The sequence below is a fragment of the Emys orbicularis genome, chromosome 8, assembly GCF_028017835.1.
Source record: "Emys orbicularis isolate rEmyOrb1 chromosome 8, rEmyOrb1.hap1, whole genome shotgun sequence".
NCBI lineage: Eukaryota > Metazoa > Chordata > Testudines > Emydidae > Emys > Emys orbicularis.
In genome coordinates this window covers 97,384,929-97,401,192 of record NC_088690.1, presented here as the reverse complement: position 1 = coordinate 97,401,192, position 16,264 = coordinate 97,384,929, and the positions used below count along the sequence as shown (strand labels likewise).

Below are 16,264 nucleotides of genomic sequence, written 5' to 3'. Positions count from 1 at the left end.
CTGTCGTCATCCAACCGTCACTCCCGCCCTCCCTCCCTGAAAGCGCCAGCGGGAAATCAGTTCGCGCACTTTTCTGGTCAGTGACAGCGCGGACGCCACAGCACTGCGAGCATGGAGCCCGCTGCGACCATCGCTGCAGTTGTGGCCGTTGTCAACGCCTCGCAGCTTATCATCCACCTTTCCCAGAGGCAGATGCAGATAAATCAGGCAAGGAGGCTACGGCACCGCGGTGAGGGCCTGAAGTCTGAGAGTAGCACAGACCTGTCAGAAAGCACGGGACCCAGCGCCGAGGACATCACGGTGGCAATGGGTCATGTGGATGTTGTGGAACGGCGATTCTGGGCACGGGAAACAAGCACGGACTGGTGGGACCGCATAGTGCTGCAGGTCTGGGATGAATCCCAGTGGCTGCGAAACTTTCGCATGCGGAAGGGGACTTTCCTTGAACTTTGTGAGTTGCTGTCCCCTGCCCTGAAACGCAATGACACCCGGATGCGAGCAGCCCTGACTGTCCAGAAGCGAGTGGCCATAGCCCTCTGGAAGTTTGCAACGTCAGACAGCTACCGGTCAGTCGCGAACCACTTTGGAGTGGGCAAATCTACCGTGGGGGTTGTTGTGATGCAAGTAGCCAACGCAATCGTTGAGGTACTGCTCTCAAAGGTAGTGACCCTGGGAAACGCGCATCATATGGCTTCGCCGCGATGGGATTCCCAAACTGCGGTGGGGCTATAGATGGAACTCACATCCCTATCCTGGGACCGGACCACCAGGCCAGCCAGTACATCAACCGAAAGGGCTACTTTTCAATGGTGCTGCAAGCACTGGTGGACCATAGGGGACGTTTTACAAACATCAACGTCGGATGGCCGGGCAAGATTCATGACGCTCGTGTTTTCAGGAACTCAGGTCTGTTTAGACGGCTGCAGGAAGGTATTTACTTCCCGGACCACAAAATAACTCTTGGGGATGTGGAGATGCCTATAGTCATCCTCGGGGACCCAGCCTACCCACTAATGCCCTGGCTCATGAAGCCCTATACTGGCGCCCTGGACACTGAAAAAGAACTCTTCAACTACCGGCTGAGCAAGTGCAGAATGGTGGTGGAGTGTGCTTTTGGCCGTCTCAAGGGGAGATGGAGAAGCTTACTGACTCGCTGTGATCTCAGCGAAACCAATATCCCCATTGTTATTGCAGCTTGCTGTGTGCTCCACAATCTCTGTGAGAGCAAGGGGGAGACCTTTATGGCAGGGTGGGAGGTTGAGGCAAGTAGCCTGGCTTCTGATTACGCCCAGCCAGACAGCCGGGCGATTAGAAGAGCCCAGCGGGACGCGCTGTGCATCCGGGAGGCTTTGAAAGCTAGGTTCCTGAGTGAGCAGGGTAACCAGTGACTTTTCAGTTTGTGTACAGAGAAGCTGAACCTGCCCCCGTTTCTTTACCCACTAAATGTTCAGTATCCTCTCCAGTTACATACCCCGTTCCCCCCCTTCCAACACACGTTTAAAAATAAAATCACTTGAATTTTGTTAATGAACACCGTTTTCTTTATTACTGTTTTCGTGGGAAAGTGTTGAACCTGGGACGCAGACTGTGGTGGGGAGCGGGTGTAGTGTAGTGATGCAAATGACGCTTCCAAACTCCAGGAATGACAGGCTCCGCAGTGGTGGACTGGTGGTTTCAACGGACCCTGCCACCCCTCCTGTTCGGGACTCTGTGTGTGTGGGGGCTATGTGACTTTGTGGCAGGGGCAGGACGGTTACAGATCCCCTGCTGCGTGGCTCTGTGATCCAGGATAAGGACCGCTGCATAAGATCTGTAACTGCCCTCCCCCGCCACAAAGTCACAGAGCACTCCCCACCCCCCACAGAACACTAAAACCACCTCCCAGAATGACCAGGGTAACTAGTGACTGCAATGTGTGTGTGCCCTGCTGCTGAACCTGCCCCCGCCTCTGTACCCTGGTAAAGGTGACTGTTCTGTCCAATTACCAACCTCCTTCCCCCCCTTCAGACAGACTCTCCTCTAAAGAACATGATGGAAACAGTAATTAACAGAAACGTATTTTTTATTAGCAACTACACATGAAACTGGGGGGTGAAACTTGGACGGGGGCTTGGGTGAGGCGGGAAGGAAAGGACTTGTCAAATTTTGGGGAATGAGAGCCTTCTAGTAGTACAGCAGTCTGCAGGGGTGGAGTGAGAGTTTTCACAGACTCTGCCGCCCCTCCTTCTTTGGACTTTGGGTGAGGGGGGTATGGGACTTGGTGGCGGGGGAGGGCGGTTACAGATAGACTGCAGCGGGGCTCTGTCCTCCTGCCTCCAGTCCTGCAGAACATCCACAAGGCGCCGGAGCGTGTCCGTTTGCTCCCTCAGTAGTCCAAGCAGCGTTTGAGTCGCCTGCTGGTCTTCCTGCCGCCACCTCTCCTCCCGTTCCATGTGTGAACGGTGCATTTGGGACAAGTTCTCCCTCCACTGGGTCTGCTGTGCTGCCTGGGCTCGGGAGCAGCCCATAAGTTCCGAGAACATGTCCTCCCGTGTCCTCTTCTTCCTACGCCTAATCTGCGCTAGCTCTGGGAGTGTGATGCCAGGCTGGGTTGGGAAACAGTCGCAGCTGTGGGAATGGGAAAAAGGGAGTGAATTCCTCAGAAAGATAAATTTAGTTGTGAACAAAGAACATAGTCTTTCTCTGTAAAGAAGACCATGCACAGCACCTATCACATGCGCACTCAGGACAAGGTCGAATTTTCGGCCTTCGCATTCAGTGCCTGGGGTCTTGCAGTGCAGATCAGAGAAGCGGGGCAGGACACCGGAATTTGTGTAGCAGGCCGACATGGTAAGCCGTAGACTTGTGGCTGCTTAAAACTTTAATAGTTGCACTGGCCTCCTTTCACATTGAAAGCAATGCCAGTCCCTACTGCCAGCAATCCGGCAAGCATGAGCTCTGCCCCTGTCCCACCCCCTCGCGGCTGTCCCAGGGAAAGATCCCTGTGTGCTGCCCCTCTCCCGCCTCCACCGCGTGGCTGTAAACCGCCGGTTACAGTTCTGTAAAGGAACGGGCAAGCAGTCCCAATACTAACATTCCCCTACCTAATTCAAAGCAGGTCACCATGAGCGACATCACCCTGATGAGGATCTCAGACACGGAAAAACAAAGAATGCTTCGGGAAAGCCTGCAAAGACCAGGGCCGTATGCCGCCATGCTCTGCAGGGCAATGATCCCGGAGTACTTGCTTGTCTCCTGGCGCGGAAATGTCTGCTATTACGGAGGACCCAATAAGGCCGCTCTCCCCTTGAACCTGATGCAAAGGCTTTCCAATTACCTCCAGGAGAGCTTCGTGGAGATGTCCATTGAGGATTTCAGCTCTATCCCCGGACATATAGACCGCATTTTACTGTAGCTGCACTGGCAGGGACTAAACAGTAGAGCGGCTTGGGCAGAACAATCATGCAAAACTGGACATTGTTAGATTTTTTTTCAATAGTTGCACTGCCCAGGACTGAAACCTTAAGTGCCTAGGGCACACTAATCATGAGAAACCCATTGTTGTTATTGTTAATATTCCTGTTCTGTTAAAAATAAATGTTTAGATGTTTAAAACACTTACTGGATGATCCTTCCCCTGATTCTGTGTCCGGGTTAACGGCTGGGGACGGTTGGTAGGGGATCTCTGTAAGGGTGATGAAGAGATCCTGGCTGTCGGGGAAATCAGCGTTGTAAGCGCTGTCGACTGCCTCGTCCTCCTCATCTCCTTCCTCATCTTCCCCGTCCGCTAACATGTCCGAGGAACCAGCCGTTGACAATATCCCATCCTCAGAGTCCACGGTCAGTGGTGGGGTAGTGGTGGCGGCCGCACCTAGGATGGAATGCAGTGCCTCGTAGAAACGGGATGTCTGTGGCTGGGATCCGGAGCGTCCGTTTGCCACTTTGGTCTTCTGGTAGCCTTGTCTCAGCTCCTTGATTTTCACGCGGCACTGCGTTGCATCCCGGCTGTATCCTCTCTCTGCCATGGCTTTAGAGATCTTCTCATAGATCTTTGCATTCCGTCTTTTGGAGCGCAGCTCGGAAAGCACGGACTCCTCCGTGGGGAAAGCACGCCCCACACAGCGATCAGATCCAAGACTTCCCGATCAGTCCATGCTGGGGCCCTCTTTCTATTCTGAGATTGCACGGCCATCTCTGCTGGAGAGCTCTGCATCGTTGCCAGTGCTGCTGAGCTCGCCACGATGTCCAAACAGGAAATGAGATTCAAACTGCCCAGACAGGAAAAGGAATTCAAATTTTCCCGGGGCTTTTCCTGTGTGGCTGGTCAGAGGATCCGAGCTCGGACTGCTGTCCAGAGCGTCAACAGAGTGGTGCACTGTGGGATAGCTCCCGGAGCTATTAGCGTCGATTTCCATCCACACCTAGCCTAATTCGACATGGCCATGTCGAATTTAGCACTACTCCCCTCGTTGGGGAGGAGTACAGAAGTCGAATTTAAGAGACCTCTATGTCGAACTAAATAGCTTAGTGGTGTGGACGGGTGCAGGGTTAATTCGATGTAACAGCGCTAAATTCGACATAAACACCTAGTGTAGAGCAGGCTTAATTCAGAATAAAAAGTGTGCTTTCAAAGCTAAGTGTTTATCCTGGAATAAAGTCACTTTTATCCCAGAATAGATAGCATCCACCCAGCAGTTTTGTTATGTTAACACCTTTACTTCAAATTATTTTCCCAGCGTGGACAAGCCATAAGGGACATTTCAATCTCCCTATTCCAGCATAAATGTTTGAATCTAGTCTTTTCTTGCAACTCCAAATAGGTGAGACCATCGTGTAAAATGAAATGGCAAGTTACATTACATCTTTACTTATGTGTACATTGTACGTCACTCTTTAGATTTATTTATGGAAAAGGGTGGCTAATACCACTGCCTAGAGCCAAACACAGCAGAAGCAGGTGTGACAGTTTTCCTGTTTATAGCTCTCTCAGATGCTCAATGGCACCACATTTCAGTCTGTCTGAGGACCATGCAATAGGATGCTATGCATGATGTCAGAATTTGAAGACTCATTTTAGCTAACTGTTTCCTGACGTGAAAGAAAGCCAAAGCAAGCTGTAAATACAGCATCCTTACTGACTCTACAAATGGGAGGCATACTGGCAATTCTCCTTTAAAAGTCCCATGTAACACAACCAATTTTGTGGAAGCAGCTAGGGTGCCTGAAGGAAAATGGAATATCAGGCTTTGCTCCTGGCCTTGGATTAGAGATGGCAATGACTGTTCCCATTCAGGTAGGAAGGATGGGCAGAGTGGAGGAAGCGTGAGGACAAAGCGGCTATGGAGACAAAAAGATACAGGACAATTCAGTTAAGGAGAAGGGGATCAGATAGGTTGCTCCCTGAATCATGGGAACCCTCTTGCTAAAAATTAATAACGAAGCACTACATTCGAAACTGCTGTGGAAACAGACCCAGGAACACTTCTCTTTTTCTGTGTTAGAGTTTTTTAAAAACTGTTCATGTGGTGTGTATGTTTTATCACACAGGGACTGAAGAGTCCAACCTAATTTAACCTCAAATTGTAATCCAAAGAAATCAAAAAGAGATTTTGGGTCTGTTTTATGTCTGTATTGTTGATAGGTATTTGAAACATAATTTATCTAAGATATTAATCAATAAGAGTTAGTCCAGAAAGGTATTAAAGGAAACGGTCAAAGTAAAAGATAAAAGACTATAATTTGGAACAAAAACTGACATCTTTAACCAGACATCTCTGTATTACCTGGTATTGCCTTAGCCCATTTTACTGCAGCTACCACTTGCCGTCCTCCTAACATGTTGAGAGTTGACATTATACGCCATGTTGAGTCAGGTAGCGTACTGTCGTAGCCTGAATACAGAACCTCCGGCTCAATGACTTCCAGCAGGGAAACCAGGGTAGGGGTTAGCTGCGGCAGAGATGCAGGAACTATACTCTTGCTTACTGGACTTTCAGAAGCATCCCTCGCTCCTGTCACATTGGACTGCTGAATTCCTTTGATCTTCTTCTTTGTTTTTCGAGCTAGGGAAGATTTTAGAAATTACATGTAAATTAAGTAAAATAAGGAATCTACACAGTACAAAAAATATAAGATAGGAAGTGCTGCTCACACAGGGAATACTCCTTTTTCTTTAGATTAGTCATTGGCAACTTAAAATATTTTTTCATAGGTTTTTGTAAAAATTTGCATCAGTGAAAGCTAAATCCCTGTTGTAAACTGATTTATCTCAGAGATGTGTAAGAAAGGAGAAGTCACGTTAATGTATCAGAGATGCAGAAGAAGGCAGACAGACTAATGTGGGGGTCTGCAAACCGTATTGGGTGTGACCGCTGGATTTCAATGAGACTTCTCATCATACTGAGCTGCATTTAGTACTATTTGCAGGATTGGGCACTTTATCATATGCTGAATATGTGAACTACAGAAAACACACAGAAGAAAGGAAAACTGTATTTTATAAATAGGATGCTACTGAATACTCAGAGCCAGGGAAAACATTTTTGGGGGATGGCACTGGGCAAGAGAAGAGAATTTTCTCTGGCAATCTTCCTGCAAACAAATTATTGCTGCAGTAATTAAACAGTAAATAAAATCCATGTGATATACCAGATAAAAACAGCATAAGCATCACATTGACAGAAATGTCAGCTGTAAAATAGAAAGATTATTTATTAGTGCATCACAAGTAACTGAGTCTCCTGCTTCCCTTTTGACTCCCCAGAATGCAGCCTGCCAACCGTGTAGATTGTTTAGTAAATTTTTTGCAGTACAGGAAATGAAGTGACAGACCGTTCTTTTCTGAAGTCTGCATCTTGGTCCATACAGGAGTCTCACAGATACACCAACAGCACATAATAATGCCACTTGTGTAACTTCTAAGAGGGGGAGGGACATAATTTCTGTCCGCTTATAATTTGACTCACCACCACTGCAGAGTAACATAAAATACAACACAGATCTAATATGAAACTGTTGTTTTCTCATTTAATTGTGTCCATTCCATTGTCCAGATGATTATAAATTGTGGATTATGACAGAAATTGTCTCAATTACCATTTTGAAAGCGTACAACGATATAAAAAGATGCCACAAGCGCAAGTCTGATCTGCCATGAATGGCAAATGAACACATAATACAGAGCCTGCCTAGTTATTCAAAAACCTCAGTTTTAAATTTAGTAACTTTTCAATTATTTTATTTCTACCCGTGCTGTAAGTAACATAAGTTTGCCAAGGACAGACAAGTTACTTGCACTGAATATTGGAAGTAAATGGATATTACTTTTAAAAACATTGCATTACCATACTAAATGTCTACAGAACAAAACTTAAGGATATGTGATACGAGTGGATAATTTTATTATGTCTTCATGCCAACTAGTGCCTTGATTATAACTAATGCATTATTAGAAAATGTATCCGATAACTCAGTAATTTTACAGTTTCAAATTTTTGGAGGTAATATATACTAAAAAGAAATTAAATGAAAAAATATGTTACAGCAACGGTATGGCAGATGTTACAACAGAATAAAATTCAGAAAATGCAAAAGTTTAGATTTATAATATGATGGATATACTGTGGGAATGGAAAAGACTTTTCATTTTGTAAATGAAAAATAGTTTCATACACTACACATGGTCCAGAATCCCCTTTGTGGTTTACAATCACATTTTCTTATTTTTTTTTTAAATGCTCTCTCATCTGCTCTTTAAAAGCCCCAAAACAAACATAACGGCTTGATCTTGCAAAAATAAAGGGCCAGAATTTTACTACACTGGTGTAGAGTTACTTACCTGAATAATCCCACTGAAGTCAGCAATACTACTCAGGGTGGATAATTTATCAGTGTAAGTAAGGGGTTCAAAATCTCTCTCTTATGCAAGTGAGTGAGTGCAAGTGTTTACAAATTAGGCATAAGTGACCATCTGGACCAGGGGTCTGCAACCTTTCAGAAGTGATGTGCCGAGTCTTCATTTATTCACTCTAATTTAAGGTTTCGCGTGCCAGTAATACATTTTAACGTTTTTAGAAGGTCTCTTTCTATAAGTCTATAATATATAACTCAACTACTGTTGTATGTAAAGTAAATAAGGTTTTTAAAATGTTTAAGAAGCTTCATTTAAAATTAAATTTAAAATGCAGAGCCCCCCGGACCAGTGGCCAGGACCCGGGCAGTGTGAGTGCCACTGAAAATTAGCTCGTGTGCTGCCTTCGGCACACGTGCCATAGGTTGCCTACCCCTGATCTGGACAATAAAGTGAAATTGACAAAACACAAATTGTCAAAAGCCCAAAGTAAACAAGAGAAATATATAATTTCCTACAATTTTTCAGTTCTGATATTTCAGAGTGTTGCTTAGTATGTGAGGTAATATAATTTTCAAAGAGAAGCGTGATTTTTAAGTTGACTGAGTCTATTTAAGTAACAGCTTAGAATTGGAGTTAATTCTAGAAGTTCTGCAATTTTTTTTTTTATACCATGATTTTCTACTGTCCCAGATGCAGAAGCAATGCTTTACGGGAGGATTTATCTATGTACAAATGAACAAGATATTTACAATCTCTCTCATGCAAATTATTCCAGCAGCAACCTCTGTGCTTGTCAGGCTAAACAAGTAAAATGTATAGTGAAGCAACAAAGGGGAGCAGTTAGGTCAGGGGTCGCAACCTTTCAGAAGTGATGTGCAGAGTCTTCATTTATTCACTCTAACTTAAGATTTCGCATGCCAGTAATACATTTTAACGTTTTTAGAAGGTCTCTTTCTATAAGTCTATAATATATAACTAAACTATTGTTGTATGTAAAGTAAATGAGGTTATTAAAATGTTTAAGAAGCTTCATTTAAAATTAAATTAAAATGCAGAGCCTCCCCTCCCCCGCCCCCCCCCCCCCCCCCAGGACCGAGGCAGTGTGAGTGCCTTTGGCACGCGTGCCATAGATTGCCTACCCCTGAGTTAGGTACTGCTCCTGTGTGAAAAAGATAACACTTCTGAACACAGAGGCCTGGTCTACACGGGGGGGGGGGGGGGGGAAGAGGGGGAAGAGGAGGGGCAGAAATTGATCTAAGTTACGCAACTTCAGCTAAGTCGACGTACTTAGATCTACTTACCGTAGTGTCTTCACTGCGGTAAGTCGATGGCTGATGCTTTCCCGTCGACTACGCCTGCGCCTCTTGCCCTGGTGGAGTACTGGAGATGGGACAGCACTCGGTGGTCGATTTATCGTGTCTAGACTAGACGCGATAAATTGACCCCCACTGGATTGATCATTGCCCGTCGATCCAGCGGGTAATGTCAACAAGCCCAGAGTCACTCGTTCTTTCATTTATAACTTGGTTATCTGATGCATCGTTTTTCCTAGTGTTTCATGGACATGCTCGTCAATACACAGTATTATTCAAGTCAAGTTTTTAATGCCAGTTTTTGTGAGTTTTTAGGGGAAATGTTACAATAATCTTTTACAATCAAGAAAGTATTTTTTTCCCTCCCAACTCTTCAATATCTCAAGAATGGTTTAACAGATTTTATTCAATTTCTCCCAAAAATAAAAAATGCATTTTTCATCTTTTCATCGCACACCAAGCATGGCACAATTCCAGTGTACAGATATTTGTGTTAAGTAAGAGTAATAATAGACATGAATATTCATAAATAACTTCATAAAAAAGCAGGAGATGGGGAGGAGAAAATAATGGAAATCAATTTTGCAAACTTAGCTATGGGTAACCCCAAAAAGATGTTATAATTATTTTTTATCTAGAACAATTTCAGAAATTACCACATTACAATTTTCAACCATTTTATCACAATTTAATCCTAAAGAAAATTACACACAAAAACTACATTGAAAGAATAAAACTGAAAGCGGAAGAAAAGCAAAAATCGGCAGGCTGAGCTTTACATCCCGTATGCTCATGGACACCGTCCTAAACACTTTTTAAATTAAAAATACAACAACAAAACTAATATATAACAAAATAAAAAGTCTACCCAAATCAAAGACAAGGAATATCCATCACCAGTACAAAATGGGAACTATGGCCTAAATTTTCTGGACACATTCTAGTGATTTCTTTTCTGGGAGTCCAACTTGAGACACTTTAAAGTGGCCTGATATTTATGGAGTGCTGAGCACTTGCCCTCTTAAAAAAATATTGAGCTTCTTTAAAATGTGTTCGCAGTTGGGTGCCCAGAAAGAGAGGCAACCCCCACCCCAACCTCCCTCCTCACTAGCCATTTTTGAAAATATTACTTGAATATTCAAGTTTTTGAAAGGAAAATGAGACAATTTTCCATAGCACTCACTCAGGGCTCTGGAAATATCATTTTTTTTTAAGTTTTTGAACTTGAAAAAAAAAAGATATAAATAATGCTACAGCTGTCAAGAGGAAACCAACTGGTGAGACGAAACAAGGGCGCCCAAGAGAAACCTTAAGAACCATCCTTAGCAGGGAAGGCAGAATAGAACAGATTATCTCAGTGCCACAGAGCAGATGGACGCGGCAGTTAATGACAAAGAGGGATTCAAGAATGTAGTTACTGCCATGTGCCAACACTGGTGTGACAAGAATGTAAATAATAATGTCATGCCTACAGGATAATTTATTAAACCCAGCAGAATTTATAATTTTTAAAAGCAATGCCCCCCAATATTTGAAATCTCCTGGATCATTTCAGTCTTCAAAATTTAGTTGTCTTGTCTGAGATGTTTATTTCCCTTCCTTTCACATACAATTTTCCCATAATTTTCCATTTATTTTGATGGACCAAAAGATTTACTTTCTAGTAAGTTGTAAAAACATATTTTCTATAATGTTTATGGCTGGTTGCAACAAGAAAATTGAAGTCCAAAATTCCAGGTGGTGTACAAAAATTCACCCACAAAAATTTGCACATGGCCTTTTAAACAAGCAAATAAGGTCAAATTTGCACTCAATATAGGAGTCTTGCTGAAAAGTTGGCCCTTGAGGTTCAGTGCTTAAATTATCATAGTGGGGCGGAATTATATTAGAAAGAGAAAAAAATTAACCTGTAAGTGCAAGAAACTGCACCCTATTAAAGGATATATCAGCTATAAACTGACTATACTTGATCTTAGCTTAAAAAGTTGAGATGATATTTAGATGTTTATTTTGATTAATTTTGCTGTGTTTTTTAGAAATACAGTTTAAGTATTTTTCTCATCTGGAATGGTCTAAGCAGTGAGCTTCTGAGGGAACAAAATGTTTGCTGTTCACTTTTAAGACAAATTACTAATTTATGTTTTTCAGAAGAAATGCTTAACAATAAGCATAGTGGTAGTCAGGGATAAACATCTTTACTGACAAAAATCCATACATCTTTACTAGTATAGCATAGCTACTCAGCTAATTCACATTTGAAATCAATAGCTGCCTCTTATTTTAGCTCAATTTGCCACCAACACTCATTCTGGCATGGACAAAGCATGTAGGAAGGATTACAATGGTCAGAGAACATTTTTGTTCAGTAGGAAAAATAAACACAATGAAAATGAAAACTATGTAACTTCAGTGAGGAGTCAAACAGCAAGATTTTCTATCTATTGCATCATATACTTCTAATATTTTCTCCTTCGGTTTTAAAGATCTGTTTGTATTCTAAAAAGCCTTTAGCTCTGTTCAGCCAATCAGGTTACTCAACTACTTAAATATACTGAACCCTAGAATAAGAGTTTTTGAAAGGAAAATGAGACTAAGAATGATCATTTTTCCTTGATACTTTTTGGGGGAAATTATCAATTAAATTCAGCAAACTTCAGCAGCATCACTGATTTGTTTTTACTCAATCACCTTTGTACGTCCAGACTTTTTCTGCATTAAGATTTTGTTCACTCATTAGGATAGCAGTCAGGGATGTAGAAGTGTGCTTCAAAACGTGAAAGTGCATTTATACTCTGTTGGTGTCTGATGCACCATCAGATGGCAATGTGGCTTCCCAGGCTTGTTCTCTTTGAGTAATTCCCTAGTAAATGTGCTCAGTTTAAAGTAATGGCATCCCCCACTCCCAACTGCCAGCCCAGCAAATTTACCCTGAAATCTGGAGGTCAAACTCCTAAATATACATCAGTTGCTCCTGTCTTTGATGGGATTGCACACGTGTAACTGAAGGTTTGATTTTGAGCATACAATCAGAATGCAGGGTAACAATTCTGTTGATGAATTGTGAGATAGCAGCACAGCTATGATAGAGGTTTTGTTCTAACACAAGTCAAATTTTTTTATTCTCAACACAAAGGTGAGCAGATAAGACTCTACGAAAGGACAGGAATCACCTCTCAAATAAGAAGATGCTATTTACAGTCACTTTTAAGAGTAAGCCTCACTTCCACAAGCATTCAAACAAGCAGTTTTCATCCTTGCACCTCAAGAAGATTACAAACTGCCAAGAGAAACCTACGAATGATACTGCTTTGTATTTGGCTGCCATGCTCTTTCTGTACTGGAAATAAATGTATCATAGGCTTTGTGGGCTTATGCCAGATTGCTAGTTTCCTAAAGGCACATCTCTCATTGTTTTCTTGTACTCCCCCTGTAAGTCTGTATGTATCTGATGTCTCTCGTGTTAGACTGTAAGATCTTTGGGGCAGGGTCAGTCTTTGTTAGGGTGACCAGATGTCCCGATTTTATAGGGACAATCCTAACATTCGGGGCTTTGTCTTATATAAATGCCTATTACCCCACACCCCCGTCCCGATTTTTCACACTTGCTCTCTGGCCACCCTAGTCTTCGTGTTCTGTGTTTGTACAACGGGGTGCTGATCCATGACTGGGGCAGGCACCACAATAATACAAATAATAAATAAATAAATAAACATTACAAAAAACTTCATTAAAAAAACATTAGGTTTGCAAAAATCAAGAACTGAAAAGTGAAGAAATCCCAGAATTAATGTTGCTGGTGCTCTTATTTCAGGTGCCTGGACCTGGCATGGCCCACAGCAGCCCAGAATTACAATTGCAGGAAAAGTCCTGCTCAGCCCCAGGCCGAATCATACTTAGTGTGGATGAAATCTTCAGGGAATTTAGCTGCTAAAATCTAAGAAGTCTACTGAGCATGCACAAACTGCGATTTTTCAAAGGCCTATAACTTGGCCAAATTTTGGGTAGATCTTCTAGTCAAAGCACATCTATGACACAAAAGCTGCCACCATTTCTAACCATGTACCACCCGTATTTCAAGTCTCTATAGCAAAGCGTGGAGGTGCTAGAGCTTTTCAATTCAGAATTTCTTAATATGGGCAGAACAATGTTAAAAAATAAATTCAGACTGAGGCAGCCACTTGGCAAAGAAAATTTAAGTCCAAATTGTTAAAATTTGGCAAAAGTCATAAGCAACTGAAAAAAAATAATGGGGAAGTGTAATAATAGGTCGTGCTACTGTCCCCACGTATAATGTTATAGGTGGTAATGTTAGCAACTCCTACAATTAAGGTTGCCCAACACTTCCTAATATAAACCCCTATTTTCAGCTGCTTATAACTGTGGGTCAAATCTTTTTTCCTAATGATGGCAAAAATCTCCAACGACTTCAACAGGGCCAAGACTTCTGTTTATAGATAACTAGATAAAATACACAAAAACCCACTAAAATATGTGAGCTTTCACTGTATAATCATCAAGGTGTGAAACTATAAAAACCATGGAAATGTACAGCTGAAAGGTAGAGGTTATTTATATTTAGTCCAGTGCCCTGTGCTGAAAGACCAAAAGACCAAAGAAATCTAGACTATCCCTGACTGGTGTTTGTCAAGCTTGTCCTTAAAAACCTCCAATGAGGGGGATTCCACAACCTACCTTGGAAGCTATTCAAGAGCTTAACTACCCTTACAGCTAGAAAGTTTTCCCTAATATCTATCCAAAATCTCCCCTTGCTGCAGATTAAGCCCATTATACTTTTTGTCTTATCTTCAGTGGACATGGAGACACTTGATCACCATCCTCTTTATAAAAACCCTTAACATATTTGAAAACTGTTACCAGGGCCTGCCTGAGCCTCTTTTTCTCAAGACTAAACATATGCAGTTTTTTTTTAACCTTTCTCGTAAAAGTTTTAGAAAAGTTTTTATCATTGGTGGTTGTTCTCCTCTCGACTCTCTCCAGTTTGGCTACATCTTATTTAAAGTGTGACTACCAAAACTGGACACAATACTCCAGTTGAGGCCTCACCAGTGTCAAGGAGAGCAGGAAAATTACCTCCTGTGTCTTATATATGACATTTCTGTTAATACACCCCCGAGTGATATTAACCTTTTTAGCAACTGCATCACATTGTTTGATCATGTTCAATTTGTGATCAACTATAACCCCCAGATTCTTTACTGCAGTACTACCACCTAGCCACTTATCCCCCATTTTATAGGTGTGATTTTTCCTTCTTAAGTGTTGTACTTTGTATTTCTCTTTACCGAATTTCACCTTGTTGATTTCAGACCAATTCTCCAATTTATCAAGGTCATTTTGAATTTTAATCCTGTCTTCCAAAGTGCTTGCCACCCCCCTCAGCTTGGTGTCAGTTGAAAATATATATGCACATTTTTGTCCCATTATCCAGGTCTTTAATGAAAATATTGAACAGTACCAGACCTGGGACATATACCTGTAGGACACCAGTAGATACATGCTCCCAGTGTGACAATGAACCATACCTACTCTACGTACAATTTTTCAACCAGTTCTGCATCCATCTTATAGTAATTTCATCTAGACCATATTTCCCTGGTTTGCTTAGGAGAACGTAAGATTTACAATTGGACTCAATTGTAAATCTTACTCAAAATCAAGATATATCATGTCTACTGTTTCCCCTCATCCACTACACCAGTAACCCTGTCAAAGATGCAAATCCAGGGTTTCAAGAAACTTTCCCATAAAGACTGTCCCTTGTACTGCTTGGTTTTTCTGCTGTTTTATTTATTTGGAATCTTCCTCTTTTTTTTTTTCTTTTTTTTTCGTTTCGCTCTTCAATTTCAGTTCTCTGTTCTAACTTCTTCACTCATTTCTACCTTCTTTTTTCTCTACCAATAAAGTTCTGGGTAACTCTTCAGCTCTGTCATTGTGGTAAAGCCTTTGCAAAAAGCTATTGGGGGAAGTCATGATTAAGGCTACGTTTTAGTCACGGGTATTTTTAGTAAAAGTCATGGCCAGGTCACAGGCAATGAACAAAAATTCACGGCCTGTGACCTGTCCATGACTTGTGCTATAAACTTGGGCTGGGGGGCTGCGGGTGCTCTGGGGCGGGTGATCGGGGGGTTGTAGGGAGGTCCTGGGGCACTGCAAGTACTGGGTGGGTGGCCCGCGACACCCGCTGGTGCTGGGGGGAAGAGGAGCCGGGACCCGCCCCACACCCCAACACCCTGCTCCAGCCCTGAGCCCCCTTCCACACCCAAACTGCATCAGCACCGGCGGCTGCAGAAGTCACGGAAAGTCACAGAATCCGTGACCTCTGTGACAGACACGCAGTCTTAGTCATGATCACAGAGGGAGAGACAATCCCTAAGGCAATTGGATTCAGTCATTGGATTTGAATACGAGGACAGAGAGATTGATATGAACAGTTTTCAATAGGAAGTCAGTGCAGAAAAGAGAACTGGCTAGTGCAGGGGTCGGCAACCTACGGCACACGTGCCAAACATGGTACGTGAGCCGATTTTGAGTGGCACGCAGCTCCCTGCCGCGGTCCCAGCCCCACTCAGCCTCCCCGCCCACCGCTCTCCCCTGCGGGGGCAGGAGGCAGAAGCTTGGTTCTGCAGCAGCCAAGCTTCCCCCCTCCCCCACTTCTTCCCCCAGCGTGGTGCTTTCCTGCCCCTCCTCCTCTCCGTCCCTGTGCCAATCAGCTGATGGCCCTAGCGAGGGGGAGGGGGAAGAGCGGCAGCGTGCACACAGCTCCGTAGAGGATGCAGAGAGAGGTAGGGACGGAGCCTGGGGGAAGGGGGTGGAACAGGGCATATCCCTTCCAGCCCCCTGCCATGAGCGGCTCAGGGCAGGGGGCTGGGAGCACCCCCACGAGTCGAGCAGCCCAGCCCTCTGCCCTGACCCCCCCACACTCAGCCTTCTGCCCTGCACCCCTCCACCCCAACACACACCCAGCCTTCTACCCTGCACCCCCACACCCCCATCCCTCTGCCCTGCACCCCCCATTCTCCCAGTCCTCTGCCCTGACCCTTGAACCCCCCCCCACACAGCCTTCTGCCCTGCACCCCCACAGCCCCAGCCCTCTGCCCTG

General features: G+C 43.7%; 1 protein-coding gene across 1 annotated transcript in view; it reads right to left on the bottom strand.

Annotated features, from left to right (window-relative positions):
* The window catches only part of NR3C1 (nuclear receptor subfamily 3 group C member 1), a 167,504-nt gene that overhangs the window by 19,932 nt on the left and 131,308 nt on the right, over positions 1–16,264 (bottom strand). Inside the window, exon 5 of the mRNA XM_065410060.1 lies at positions 5,763–6,041. Within this exon, the coding sequence (XP_065266132.1) occupies positions 5,763–6,041 (279 nt within the window). The remainder of the gene's footprint in view (positions 1–5,762; positions 6,042–16,264) is intronic.